We start from the raw sequence: 15,526 nt of genomic DNA, 5'->3' as shown, positions 1-15,526 counted from the left end.
ATAGCAATGAAATACCTGATGCTATTTTCCTAACACTCACTCACTGTCATTTACTGACTTGGTTCAATCAATACGTTGCCGATACAATTACAGAATTTCCCACCTGGCCATCATTACTGCCGTGATGTAGGTCTCTCTGTGTAACAATGACAAGGCCGGGATTAATGTTGAGTGCCTTCGGTCTTGGTAATGCATCTAAGGGCTGAATATTGGTTGTGTGGAAAAGGTGTTTGTAACAGCATATTTTGTGGAACTATTGAAAAGATATCATGATGTTTAACTATGTAATATACGACAAAATGTTATGTCAACTTCTTTATTGTTTTCACAACATTTCTGGGCTATTCCTTGCCCCTTTGTCTGGTGGATGCTAGCTAACAGTTAAGGTTCTTGAGAGGCATTTAGAAGCCTGTATTCTAATATACAACAAAATGTTATGGATGTCAACTTCTTTATTGTTTCCACAACGTTTCTGGGCTATTCCTTGCCCCTTCGTCCACTTGATGACCATCCAAAAACTACATTCATCAACCTCAACGGCTATCCGAAACAACTTGTAGACAGAACCATATCATCAACCCTGCAACAGCAAGAAGAATGCCAACCAAAACCTGAAGCATCCCCAGTTAGAATTAACATTCCCTACCAAGGTCAGATTAGCCACCCCATCAGCCAACTCCTCAAGAAAACTGCTGGTATGGATGTGACCTTCAGGTCTGATAAGACACTGTAGATGATTCTGAATGCCAATAGCAGAGGTACACCAACCAAGGCAACTCACAAGCCCAGGGGCTGCATCTACAAGCTTATGTGTGACTGTGGCAGCAGCTATGTAGGAGAGACATCTCGCCCCATTGACATTAGGCTGAAAGAGCACAGAACTTCAGTAGAAAAATCAGGTCTAAAGTCAGCCCTTTCTGAACATATTGTAAACAATCCATCACACTCCATTGACTGGCAAGCAACAACAATCATATCATCGAACATTCATAATTCAAAATCTCAGAAGCCATCAACTCAACTGAAAAACAAGTACTAGAATTTGTACTTTACTATGAAAGTGAAATCCCAAATATGACATATGTTGCATGTGACCACTTTCTAAATGGCATCGTGTTATCATGGTGAAACATATATCATTTGATGTGAATAATTTGTTTAGCATTCAAATGTTCTATAAATTAAACAGTTTTGCATGTTTTACTGTATTTGAAGAAATCTTTGACAGTGACAATAAATCTTAGTCTGTTTGCAGCGAAATGTACCAAAGAATTTCACTTTTAAACAAACAAGTAAAACAAATGAAGTCAAATTTAGAGTGAAATCCTCATAATTTTACCTTGCCAATCAAAAATTTAAGTTTCAGAATTTTATTCGACTTGGGATAAAAATTTGTTTAACAATGATCATAGATTCAAATCATAATAATTGGCATGTAATACAAGGGGATAAGCGCAGTAGTTGGAACAGTGAAACAAATACACCTGTGTAACGTGATGAGCATTAACAGACCAATCCTACTTGTTCTCGGTGTTTCATTTAATGTGCATACTCCGTTGTTATCTAAACAAATACAGCGATCTAAAATAATAATAATACTTTATTGCCCGACAAAGGAATTCTTTTCACAACAGTGAGGCATACAGCATGGTTAAAACAATTCAAGCAAAGAGACTCGATCACATTAAAAAAAAAAACACAAATGAATAAACGGCATGAGAAAGATAACCAGTGTATATTGTAAGAGACTGGTAGACAGATGCCTTTAACGTTGTGGCTAAGTCTAACCTTCATTTAAAAGTTTAATGCTAGCGGATATAAAAGATTTATGGGACCTGTTTGTGCGCACTTTAGGGACGAGGAATCTACGTCCAGATGGTAAAAGCTTAAAACAAGAATGTAGGTCATGAGACAGGTCGGATAAGATTTTGTTCGCAGACATTAAAACACGCTTCTCATACATATAACAAAGGGGGTGCAAATTCATGCCGACAATTTTTTAACAGGTGGTTACAACTTTTTGCAGTTTGTTTTTGTTTTGAAGAGAGAGGGCACCGAACCAACACTGAAAGAGAACAATAAAATAGATTGGATACAACAGTTATAGAAGATATTCAAAATGGTGTTGTCAATGTTAAAGGATCTGAGCCTTCTCATAAAATACATCCGTTGTTGACATTTCTTGTATGTAGCCTCGGCATTGTGGGAGAAGGTGAGTTTACTGTCTATGATAGTTCTGAGATACTTGTATTCAGTTACAGTCTCTATCGTTTCACCATGGATTAGCAAAGGGGCACAGTATGAATTTTGCCTAAAGTCAATTACCATCTCTTTTGTTTTTCTAGTGTTGAGCTGAAGGAAGTTTCCGCTACACCATGTTGTAAATGCCGTGACTTTGGAGCGATAGCCTTCTTCAGAGTCTGTTAGGAGAGCAACTAGTGCAGTATCATCAGCGAATGTATTTTATGAGAACAGTTATCTGTAGCGCTCCTGCAGTCGTTGGTGTACAGAATGAACAATACTGGGGAGAGTACACAACCTTGTGGGGCGCCAGTGTTGATGGGGTGACGTCGGAAAGCACGTTGTTGACTTTAACACGTTGGGTTCTTTGGGAAAGGAAGCTGGAGATCCACCTGATGATAGAAATGTTCACGGACAGATCAAGGAGTTTCTGAAGGAGAATATTCTGCTGCATGGTATTGAATGCAGAGGAGAAATCAACGAACAAGATGCGAACATAGGAGCGTGGTTTCTCAAGGTGTTCATACACTCTGTGAAGGAGACTCAGTGTGGCATCCTCTACTCCACGCCGTGGCTGGTAGCCATACTGGAGAGGATCCAGTTTGTGGCTGACGTCACTGAGGAGGAAGCTGAGAACGATTCTTTCAAAACACTTCATCAACACGGACGTAAGTGCTACAGGTCTATAATCATTCAAACAGGATGGCTTGGATTTCTTTGGCATGGGGATTATTTCAGATAGTTTCCACATCTTAGGGATACAATGGTTATCCATGGAGCGTTGAAATAACGTGCAGATGATGTTAGCCAGCTGATCACGGCACTCTTTGAGGACAATACTGTCCACTTTATCTGGCCCTGCTGACTTCCGAATGTTTATTTTACGAAGACAAGTGACGTCACGCTCTGAAATGATGATGTCATTGCCCTGCTGAGGCAACTGATTAAGGATGTTGTTTGTTTCTTCGGAAAAGTCATGACAGTCAAATCTGGAGTAGAAGGAGTTCAGATCACTGGCAAAGGTCTTGTCATCATCTCCACATATTAGTTGTTTAGTACTGTTGCATCCTATCATCTTCTTGACAGCCTGCCACACTTGCCGTAAGTCATTCTGTTTGAACTGAGACTCAACCTTGTTCTTAAAGTCATTCTTGCACTGATAAACTTTCCAATTAATGTCCTTTTGGACGTTCTTCACCCTGACTTTATCGTTTTCTTCAAAGGCTGTCTTTTTTTCATTTAGTAGTTTTTTTAGCTCTTTTGACACCCAAGGCTTATTATTCGGATAAGTCTTGATTTCCTTGACAGGTATTACAAGATCCACACAAAAATTAATGTAAGAGGTTACGGTGTCCACTAAATCATCAATATTTTCTGCATTCTCCAAGAACACAGCCCAATTCGTGCACTCGAAGCAACCTTTCAACTGTTCGAGTGAATCCTCTGTCCACGTCCTTATAATTTTCTTCGTTGTTTTTCCGGTCTTCAGTTTCTGTATGTACTTGGGCGGGAGGAAGATACTGTTATGGTCCGAGGCTCCAAGGGGCGCTTTGCTCATTGACTTGTACGCATTTTTGACGTTACCGTAACACAGATTGATGGTCCTGTTAGCGCGCATTGGGCTCGTGACGTACTGATGGTAATGAGGTAAGGCTTTCTTCAATGTACAGCGATTGAAGTCCCCGAGAATGAGCTTTGGTGCTGCTGGTGAAATGTTTTCCAGCTTTTGCATGTGGTGATAGATTGTTTCTTCGGCTTGGTTATTGTTGGCCCTTGGGGGTATATACACTAGTACGACAAACACCTGTCCAAACTCTCGCTGTAAATAAAATGGCCAGAAAGATACAGACAAGAGTTCAATGTTCTCTGTACAAAATCTGTCCCTGACTATAACATTACTACACCACCTTTCGTTTATGTAGATACATACGCTCCCTCCAACAGATTTTCCTGAATCATTCAGTTGACGGTCTTGACGTAGGGGTTTACCAAATCCATTCAGCTTCAACACAGAATCATCAACAGTTTCACTAAGCCAGGTTTCTGTAAAACAAAGTAGACAACTTTCTCTGTACTCGTAGAGGTATGACACACAGGCGTGTAGTTCAGTTTGTTTTTCAGGGATCTTGCATTGGAGAGTAGGATTGTAGGGAGGGGTGGGCGAGACCCCCAGGCACGAACTCTTTGTCGAACGCCACCCCTCTTACCTCTCTTTCGTCTTTTTCTGTTTTTGTGATTTCCCTCCTGATTCGATGTTAAAGTGGGATCCACAGGAATGTCTAGGGATAATCCACACAAGCTCAAGCAATCTCTGAGGAGTAAAAGCTCTTCTCTTCCGTATTGTATGCGACAACCATGTTGTCAAGGCAGACTGTTTGCCAGGTACCAGTTCGTGACAGATATCACATCCAACAACAAAAGCTTTATGATTGTTGTCACAAAAATCCACACGAGTATACTTCTCATGCTTGCCAACAACACAGGGACAACAACATAGGGTAAAGACATTGACATACACAGTAAATATTACAAATTGCTGGGAGCTCTCACTGTTGCGTGTCGCCAGCGAGTAGTGCCACCACCCGTCTATGATCATTTGTTAAACAACTTACATCCTAAGTTGAATATAGCTCTGAGATTTCAATGTTCAGTAGGCAATTGAGGCAAAATAATGAGGATTCGCAATCTTACATTATTTTCAAAATATTCAATTTACTTTTTGGTTTAAAGTGAAATTCATCAGTACATTTTCACTGCAAACAGACCATAGAATATTTGAATGCTAAACAAATTATTCACATCACATGATATGTGTTTCACCATGATTACACGATGCCATTTAGAAAGTGGTCAAATGCAACATATGTCATATTTGGGATTTCACTTTCATAGTAAAGTACAAATTCTAGTATTTGTTTTTTGGTTGAGTCCCATCCGGGATTTGAACCCGCACCCACAGAGTCAGGCACCTAATCGCCAGCACACAAAGTCAGATGGCTGGCTTTGTGTGAGGGTGCGGGTTCGAATCAAAAAGTACTAGAATTTTTATTTTATTAAGAAAGTGAAATCACAAATATGACATATGGCGCATGTTTCACCATGTTTTTGGTGTGTCTTTGTATTTTTGTCAGTCGTGAGAAGGGTTGATTTAAGTGAGGTCAATATCAGTTAGTGCAACACCTGTTGCCATAGAATTGATACCATTAAGGACAGGCACCTGTTGCATCAGCTCTTTAGAATAATACTTTTGCATATTTACTTTGAGTTGTCAAGCCAGTCGATATGCTCCACACTGAGAGTGCACAGAATGTGGTTCACTCAGTCAATCATAACAAATAACAGAAGTTCAGAATCAACACCTACATGTGTGCTTTAAAGCTGGTATTTTTACAACTGGAGAGGACGTTGTGCTAGAGACAGCCATAGTGGTATATGACGTCCTGTTGAAGCTGTGGCAAAAATACATTACCAAATTTAGTGCTCTTTTGCATGGACTATGTGTAAAAGCAGATGTGATCTCTCTGGGTTTATGAAATACCATAGTCCATCTGACAGTCTTCAACACCATAAACCATCTGATGGTCTTCTGAGGAGATGAAGACTGGTCTATAGATTACAATGAACAGACTTTCTGTAAGATGAGCCATGACATATTAAATATAGCAATATGAAACAATTGGCTGATCTTCAACTTCTTTTGCACAGTGAATATGTGTATATGGACACATACACAAAAACAGCCTGCACAAGCGCCTGTATTGTCAGATAGACAAACCCACTAGAAGCACCTGAATCAACAGTTAGACAAACCCACCACAAGAACCTGTATTGTCAGTTTGAGAAACACACCACAAGTACCTACACACCACAAGTACCTATATTATCAGATAAACAAATCCAACATAAGTAGCTGTATTGTTAGTTAGAAAAGCAAAGCATCTTTATTGTCAATTAGACAAAGCTACCACAAGTATCTGTATTGTCAATTAGACAAACACCTGTATTATCAGATAGACACAACCAACACAAGCACCAAGATTGTCAGACACAACCAAGACATTCACTTGCATTGTCAGTTAGATAAACCTACCACAAACACCTGTATTATCAGTGTCCAGCCTCCAGTGACGTCACTCCACTATATTGCCTATCTCTGGGTTTGCATCATAAACTTCCTTTGACTTTGAATTGTTAGGTGTTTTGAAGATTGAAAGACGTTTGTCTTGCTATCACTGAATGTGATCATAAGATATCACGTTAGTGATAACTTCCATCATACAGTGCCAATACCTGTCTCGAACCTGTAACCGTTTGTTTACTAGCTTGCTATTTTTATCCTGTATGCTACGAAGGATTGCTGTGAAGAATAAGATTGTTTTCAGCATGAATCGTATGTCCTCATGAGACAGGTAGTGCAGGTAGTGCATGTGCAGGGCACTGGTAGCATGTGCATTGCATATGCAAGGCAAGGTGATGGCTCCCAGTCTTCTCCCAGTTGATTTCAACAGTAAATACCAAATACTGAAATTATATCTATAGTATAGGTTCAGTCGGTTTCTAAGTTTGATTAAACATTAATCCTCAGGTTTTTATGAGAATGATTTCCCTCATGACTTTAAATCTCATAAAAACCCTCTGGCATGTACTATCAGATAGACAAACCCTCCACAGACATCTGTATTATCAGATAGACAAACCCTCCACAGACATCTGTATTATCAGATAAACACAACAGCCATAAGTAACTGTACTGCCAGATAGACAAACCCACCTCAAGCACCTGTGTTGTCAGATAGACACAACCATCACAAGCTCCTGTATTATCAGATAGACACAACAGTCATAAGCACCTGTGTGGTCAGATAGACAATCCCTCCACAGACACCTGTATTATCACATAGACAAACCCTCCACAGACATCTGTATTATCAGACAGACAAACCCTCCACAGACACCTGTATTATCAGACAGACAAACCCTCCACAGACACCTGTATTATCAGATAGACACAACCACCAACCTGTATTGTGAGATAGACAATGCAATCACAAACACCTGTATCATCAAGTAGAAAAACAACAACAAACACCTGCATTGTCAGATAGGTACAACCACATCAAGCATGAGTATTATCATATAGACACACCCACAACAAACAAACCACAAACACCTGTATTATTACATAGACACAGCCACCTGAAACACCTGTATTATCAGACAGACAAACCTACCACAAGCACCTGTATTATCAGATGGACACAACTACCTCAAGCACCTGTATTGTGTCAGATAGACACAACCACCTGTGAAACACTTGTATTGTCAGCTAGACAATCCAACCACAAGCACCTGTATCATCAGGTAGAAAAAACTGACTCAAGCACCTTCATTGTCAGATAGGTAAAACCACCTCAAGCACCTGTATTGTTAGATAGACACAATCACCACAAGCACCTGTACAGTGTCAGATAGATGCAGTTAGTACAGGCACCTGTTTTAATACACTGGGTTGATAGATTATGTCATTATATTGTGTTGATCCTGAAAGTTAATCCATTTTGTTGAGACTGTGTTGATTTTCTGTTTGGCCACATTTTGTTCAAAATTGCATCCTTAGGTCATGTGTGATGTGTACGATGATCTCAGTAAATAGTTTAGGGTATTATGTTATGCATCATGTGAGGAGATATTGTGTTGATGTGTTATGTCAGTGTGTGTGGCTTGTTTCATTATGTTTATACATTGTGTTGATAAATAATTTATTAATGCATTGTGTTGATGCTTTTATTTCTATGCAATGTGTTAAAGGCACTGATTACACATTGTGTTTAAACATTGTATCAGTCTGTTGTTTGATAAAACAGTCAGCTTATATTGCCCCTTACCTCTGTCTCTCTCCAAGTTTGGTGGAGTTAAGCAAGTGAATATATCCCTCTTAGGTAGTATTAGGACAACATTATATTCACTTCCGTCCAGATTATGTATTACTGTTTAAAGAATTATGGGCTTAACAATTAATGCCACTCTGTGACCATGTTTATGTATGGCACTTTCAGTACCTCTATAGCTGACAGTGGGTTGATGTCCATATATGGCTGTATTCTCTATACAATATATCCCGCCTGGTGTATATCACGGTTCCACATGGCCACTACCTACCCTATATCCTCTTTATAGCTAACAGCTGTTGCCTCTATTCCGAGTAACACAATGTCATCTCTTGTTTACCACAATACATGAATTTGATGAAATTTCCTGTTAGATTAGGTGCTGCTTCAGAAGTGTCTCCTGCCTTGCAGCTGTTTGGTTGGTGTAGTTCCTCATCGCCATAACACGAGTCATTTCTGTAATGTCGTGATGAAAAAAGCACCTAATTGCATTGTGGCCTATATCCAACCTGTAATTCCAGGCGTCCATGGATTTGATAACCATAATGAGAGATTGTGCCGGAGTTAGTGAAGCAGAGCCATTCACTGCAGCGTGTTGGCCGGCGCCGTACGGCCTTATTAACACATAGCGCCTTTCCTGGGTCGATCAGGGAGTTTAATATTACTCATGTGCTTTATTAAATAGGATTCTGTAACAGTGACAGAGCGAAGACACTTGAATATCTGAGTCTGGTGATTGACATTTTGTCTGGATTCACTGCAGTAGTGCTGTGTAAATATTGCTGAAGTGATGCACTCATGCTAAGCTGTGAGGACATCTCCTGAGAAACGACGGCATAAAATCATGCTCTTTGCTGAACTGTGAGTAAACTTGTAGCTTTATTTATTTAACAGGGTTTTTTTAAGGCTTAATTGATTTGTGAATTAAGAACATACATTGAAATATGATGTGAAGAGTGTGTTTATTAAGTCATATTGTCCTGTTATCTTTAGTTCCTGGAAATCAAGGTGACAGGTGGAGAGAACATTGACTCACCATAGGTCCTATGACAGCTATTGAAGCCAACATGTTCATGTTTGTATTGATCATATTCCAGGCTAATTTTGGTAGGCATAAATCCATTCATATGATAATCATGTAACAAGTCTAATATGATTCAGTTAACACCTGATGTGTCATTTCAGTTGTGTCACAACACATTTGTGTTAAGCATATAATCATGTTACGATAGCATGTTTCATTTAACACCTGATGTGTCGTATCATTTCTCTAACAACACCACCTGTGTTAAACATATAGCCCAATTTCAGTGTTGTGATTCAATTAACACCTGATGTGTTATATCCGTTATGTCACAACACATCTGTGTAAACATGTATTCATGTTACGATGATATGATTCAATCAACACCTAATGTGTCAGATAATGTTTATAACAAGATCATCTGTATTAAACGTATAGCCCGGTTTCAACATTATGAATCAGTTAACACCTTAGGTGTCATATCAATTCTGTCACAATGTATCTGTGTTAAACTTTTCAACATATAGTCATGTTATGATAGTATGATTCAGTTAACACCTGATAAGTCATATAATTTTTATAACAATACCATGTGTGTTAAACATAGCCAGATTTCAATGTTATGGTTCATTTAACATCTGGTGTGTGTTATCAGTACTGTTACTACATCATCTGTGTTAAACAAATAGTCATGTTACCATGATATGATTCATTTAACACCTGATGTGTCGTATAATTTCTATAACAACACCAATTACCATGTTATGATTCAGTTAACACCTCATGTGTTATATCAGTTCTGTCACAACACTCATGTGTTAAATAAAGAGCAAAATGTTATTTTATGATTCAGTTCACACCTAATGTGTCATATTTTTACCACAACACATCTGTGTTAAACAAGTAATCATGTTACCATGATATGATTCAGTTCACACCTGATGTGTCATGTCAGTCCTGTCACAACACATCTGTGTTAAACAAATAGCCAAATTGCAATGTTAATTAATTTCATGTCTTATACCATGTTGATCACAGTACACCTGTGTTAAACGTATATCCATGTTAGATTATATGATTCATGACATACCCAGAGTGTGATATGAAGTTATTTCCCTTTACACCCAGTTTGCAGTATCATGGTCAGCTGTGGTAGATTTTGTAGTTACCAGTGAAGATTCAGGTTAAAACTGGCCATCAGCAACCAATCCTTGTCTTAAGAGGCATATTGTGAATGCCTAAATTGTTGCTCGTGGTGTCACTCATTGGATTGTCCAGTTCAGACCTACTTTTTTACAGACTATCATAATATATCTAGAAAATTGCTGAGTGTGGTGTTATGATAGACACAAACAGTGAGTTATCATGATAATGAAAGAGATTCCTTCAATTCCTGAAATGGCTCTCTCAAGTAGCAGTCCCAGTGACATGATGGCTATTTCTGTTTGCACCCAGTGTGAAGTTAGATTCATGAGTGGTTCAAACCATCTTCGCAGTTCTTCATGTGGTATTTAGGGCTTCACGTAGCATGCATGTTTTTAATTGTGATGTATAGGGCTTCACATAGCATGTGGGTCTTTAGTTGTGAAGTATAGGTCTTCACATAGTGTATAGATCTTAACATGATATGTAAGTCTTCACATAGCATGTGGGTCTTAAAGTGATATATAGGTCTTCACATAGTGTATAGATCTTAGGGTTTGGCATAGTGTGTAGATTTTAACTGGATTTTTAGAGCTTGTTTTTTAGAGTTTCACATAGCATGTAGGTCTGTTGATGGCCCATTTGTTTTTAAATATTTTGCATGTGTGACGTCACACCTTCTCTTCATATCCACGTCAATTCGCATACTGAAACAACAGACCTCTACAACCCAAGTGCTGTGTAGAATATAATGACGTCCATCCTGGTTGTGATTGGAGTAAAACTGAAGAGAACTCTCCTGTGTTTTTCTGATGGATGAGTTACAAATCACTAATAGCATACCTGATTAGATTATAAACCAGGGTTCACTATAGCCCAGAACAATTATGTATATTTGGCTCGGCCATATGAAGCTAATTACTTTACTACCTAGAGTTCCTTGTGGCCAGCCAAGAGCCTGTGTCACATTGTCAGGTTTTACTTGTGTGTTTTTTTCATCTGATTAATTTAGTTGAATCTACACATTTAGATCAACACGTAGCATGAAATATCCAAAAACATGAACATCTATTTCTATTTGCATTTTTAGCTTACTGTGGTTGTTGTTTGATGGTGCAATGGCAGCAATCTATAACTAATCGAGTCTGGACCAGACAACCAAGTGATCAAAAGCATGAGTTACTGATCTATGCAGTAAACTATGATATGTGTCAAGTCAGCAAGTCTGATGACCCAATCCTGTTAGTTACCTCTTAGGACAAGTATGGGTTGCTGAAGATCAATTCTGACCTGGACTTTAATTGATCTTCAGTATATGAGCAATAGTTTACAAAGATGAGTACAAGAAATCAATGTCAGCTTACTGACCCCTTTGTTCAGGACGTCACATAATATTCAACTATTTCAACTGAAATTATATTATGGGAGTTTGCATAGTAAATAACTTGTTTTGCATAATACACCTATCCACCTATTATGTAGCTCTTTACTTCCGGCATAGTTTTTTGCATAATGTATTTAATACTTCACATGGTGTTTGATCTTTACCTGTTATTTGGTTTTTTTTCATGTTTCATTGTTTTCGTATATTCAACTGATTATAACATTTTGTAGTTATGTTCTTATATTCAGTTGTCTTAGCATATGTCTTTACTTATCCCTTGGTCTTCAGATATCTCAAGGTTTTACCTTTGATCTTCACATTTCTTTTGATCTTCACATTTCTTTTGATCTTCACATTTCTTTTGGTCTTCAAATGTTTCATGGTCTTTAGATCTGAGAGTGCACACCCCCTCTCCAAGTCATACCAGAAGTGCGACTATCCTTGTTCATTGATCTCATGATTCCCAGTAAATGTCATCAGTGGAAGGACTTCTTGTTTCAGCTTTACTCAAAACCATATGTCACAGAGACGATGGAAACACAAGCCAAACTTCTCATTTAACTGGAAACATCAGGTTCCTCTAAAGATAAATCTAAGCTGGGGATGAGTACTGTTATTTCTTGGCATCTTCAGTGTGCAAATGAATGAATTCTTGAAACCACAGTATCTGGCTTTACTGAGCTTGTAGCCGATGCCCTGATAATGGATGCGGTTTCCTTATGGAATATCCATGAATCCTTATTCAGCATTTGGCATCACATGCTGCTTCTGACACAGCTGATGTCCTGGCGTTGTCTGTGTAGACCCATCTGCAGGCAGGCTCTGTCTGGGTCATGTAGGTCTTGATGGGGGTATGAATATAGAACAAGCACCTGCCACTTAGGCATGGTTGGAATTGCAGGAACAACATTGATAGAGTCATCAGAATACATTTGTCATTGTGTGAATTATTCAGCAGGAGTCCAACATGGACCTGGGGTAATTCTTGTTAAACTTTGATATGTCCAGACATGAGAGATGTATAAACACCAAAGTCATCTGACAATGGCTGTATGAATATAACAAATAACACCAAAAAAGCTGAAAGCCTGGTTAATATTTGCACTGTAAGCAATGGTTGCCTTGTCAATGGTCGCTGTATAACTAATGGTTGCCTGGTCAATGGTCACTGTATAACCAATGGTAACAATGCCTGGTCAATGATCACTGTATAACCATTGTTTGCCAGGTCAATGGTCACTGTATAACAAATGGTTGCCTGGTCAGTGGTTACTGTATCAACAAGCCAGATCATGGAAGCAAGACTCACTAGTACCACAGACAATGACTCTCATGTCACTGGCTCAATATTGAATAATGATTATTGTTTTCCAAAGTACAAGATCTAAGTTAAAATGTTGCACAGCATCTCCTTATAAGTACAGTCATGGCGTAAATGTGAACACAATGCATGGAATAGTAGTAAAGTTACAGGATGTGGGACTCTTTTGAGAGTTCATGAGATTTAGTTTGAGATAATTCTCCATAAAAATATCATGGATATGGAATGTGATTCTGACATTTGAAATCTGTCCATTCAAATGTTTCAAATTTTAGGGGGAACAAAAACTCCCTTGCTATGTATTAGAGTTTAAAACATGTAAATTGCTACAATTTTTATATAATCATAATATTGGAGACATAGAAGCTGTTATCCAAAATTTGTAATCATTTAATAAATACTTTTCAGGTTCAATTTTGTTTTAATTGCTAAAATAGTTTTTAAAAATAGAAAAGTCAAATTTCCACTGTATGCCCCCTTGTGTGACCACACTTTTTATCCAACCAACATATTTCACATAAATTGTTGAATGCAGCACTCTGCAATATTCCAGAGATATGATGACAGTCTACAAAAGAAATCAGTGTTGGACCAGGCATTACAAAGATTGACATCATCTACATCAAGATGCACAGTTGGGATATGTTGACATGCATCAACCCTGATTATCCCTTTGATGACCTTCATGGGTTGCTGAAGACCTATTCTAACCCAGGTCGTAGTGGGACATGACTTATTTTCAGCTTGATATGACCTTAGTACTGACTGAGTTTACCCTACCAGTTGACAAACATCATTTTTAGGAACAGTGGAGTAGCTTAGTGGTTTAAGCATTCACTCATCATGCCGAACTTGTATTTGATTCCCCACATGGGTACAACGTGTGAAGCCCATTGCTGACGTCTGTGGCCGTGATATTGCTGGAATATTGCTATAAGTGGCGTAAGACCCAAACTCAGTCTCTCACTCAATATCATGTTGGATTCTTTCAGAGGCATTTTAGAAGTTGTGTAGGTGATGGAAAAGGGTCAGTCACTTGCTTGATGATGGTGTTAGTACCTACACTGAAACGTTGCATGCATTGCAATAAAGAAGCTGACTATCCATAGAACTTGGTTTTCCTTCAAGAATATGTCTTATAACCTAGTAATCTGAAATGGTGAATGAGAAGATTCTATCTTCAATATGATATTTTCCCTATACGTTCTTTCTTATTTATGATATATTCAACTTTGTTTTCTATGAGATGTCATATATAAAAACTTGATTCTCCCCTTTATAAGATGGCTGTACATTTTTTATACCCACTTGATTCCTCCATGTAAAGGATATATCCAAAGTTGATATAGTTTCTATTGGATGGATATATACCCACTTGATTCCTCCATGTAAAGGATATATCCAAAGTTGATATAATTTCTATTGGATGGATATATACCCACTTCATTCCTCCCTGTAAAGGATAAATCCAAAGTTAATATAATTTCTATTGGATGGATATATACCCACTTGATTCCTCCATGTAAAGGATATATCCAAAGTTGATATAATTTCTATTGGCTGGATATATACCCACTTGATTCCTCCCTGTAAAGGATATATCCAAAGTTGATATAATTTCTATTGGATGGATATATACCCACTTCATTCCTCCCTGTAAAAGATAAATCCAAAGTTGATATAATTTCTATTGGCTGGATATATACCCACTTGATTCCTCCCTGTAAAGGATATATCCAAAGTTGATATAATTTCTATTGGATGGATATATACCCACTTGATTCCTCCATGTAAAGGATATATCCAAAGTTGATATAATTTCTATTGGCTGGATATATACCCACTTGATTCCTCCCTGTAAAGGATATATCCAAAGTTGATATAATTTCTATTGGCTGGATATATGCCCACTTGATTCCTCCATGTAAAGGATATATCCAAAGTTGATATAATTTCTATTGGCTGGATATATACCCACTTGATTCCTCCATGTAAAGGATATATCCAAAGTTGATATAATTTCTGTTGGATGGATATATACCCACTTGATTCTCCCCTGTTTGGAATGAGTATATATACTCAGTCGATTCCACCATGTGTGATAAGATAAGATATATTATAGTCAGAGAAACACATGCATAAGTGGCAACAAAGTTATTTATCCATTGACCTGTGCTGTACCGTCTCCATCCTTTCCTGCACACCTGGCTGTTCCTTTCTCTGCACTACTCCCTCGCAACAAACAGTGAACTGTTTCAGTATTTTAATGATATTTCGTTGAACAACTCTTTTAGTTTTAGAACAAAAATTCTGCAAAAATCGCACAGACTTGGTATGATGTTTTGATTCTGATCAGCATTTCATTGAGTATTTTATTATCCCCAAATGTGCATTTACCATGTAACTGGGGATATAATGTTAGACTCCATCCATATGTCCGTCTGTACGTACGTATGTATGTACGAATTGGAATATCTTACGAAACATTGGCTAGATTCTTTTTCATATTCGGTACCTAGGTTTAT

The 15,526-nt window shown here is 38.1% G+C and overlaps 2 protein-coding genes across 2 annotated transcripts in view; one reads left to right on the top strand and one right to left on the bottom strand.

The window, feature by feature from the left end:
- Nucleotides 1–2,449: 2,449 nt before the first annotated feature.
- On the bottom strand, nt 2,450–3,859 carry LOC137267796 (uncharacterized). The gene has a single exon (XM_067802235.1). The coding sequence runs from the start codon at nt 3,857–3,859 to the stop codon at nt 2,450–2,452; it is 1,410 nt and encodes a 469-aa protein (XP_067658336.1).
- Nucleotides 3,860–8,518: 4,659 nt separating this feature from the next.
- LOC137268084 (putative N-acetylated-alpha-linked acidic dipeptidase) overlaps nt 8,519–15,526 on the top strand; it is a 137,598-nt gene continuing 130,590 nt past the window's right edge. Inside the window, exon 1 of the mRNA XM_067802590.1 lies at nt 8,519–8,990. Within this exon, the coding sequence (XP_067658691.1) occupies nt 8,974–8,990 (17 nt within the window). The 5' untranslated portion in view covers nt 8,519–8,973. The remainder of the gene's footprint in view (nt 8,991–15,526) is intronic.

Source organism: Haliotis asinina, chromosome 16 (assembly GCF_037392515.1).
Source record: "Haliotis asinina isolate JCU_RB_2024 chromosome 16, JCU_Hal_asi_v2, whole genome shotgun sequence".
NCBI classification, from domain to species: domain Eukaryota; kingdom Metazoa; phylum Mollusca; class Gastropoda; order Lepetellida; family Haliotidae; genus Haliotis; species Haliotis asinina.
This window is presented reverse-complemented; position numbering and strand designations above follow the sequence as displayed.

Coding starts and splice junctions, on each gene's coding strand:
- LOC137267796 (XM_067802235.1), bottom strand. CDS start 3,859: ATGCGCGCTAACAGGACCATCAATCTGTGTTACGGTAACGTCAAAAAT.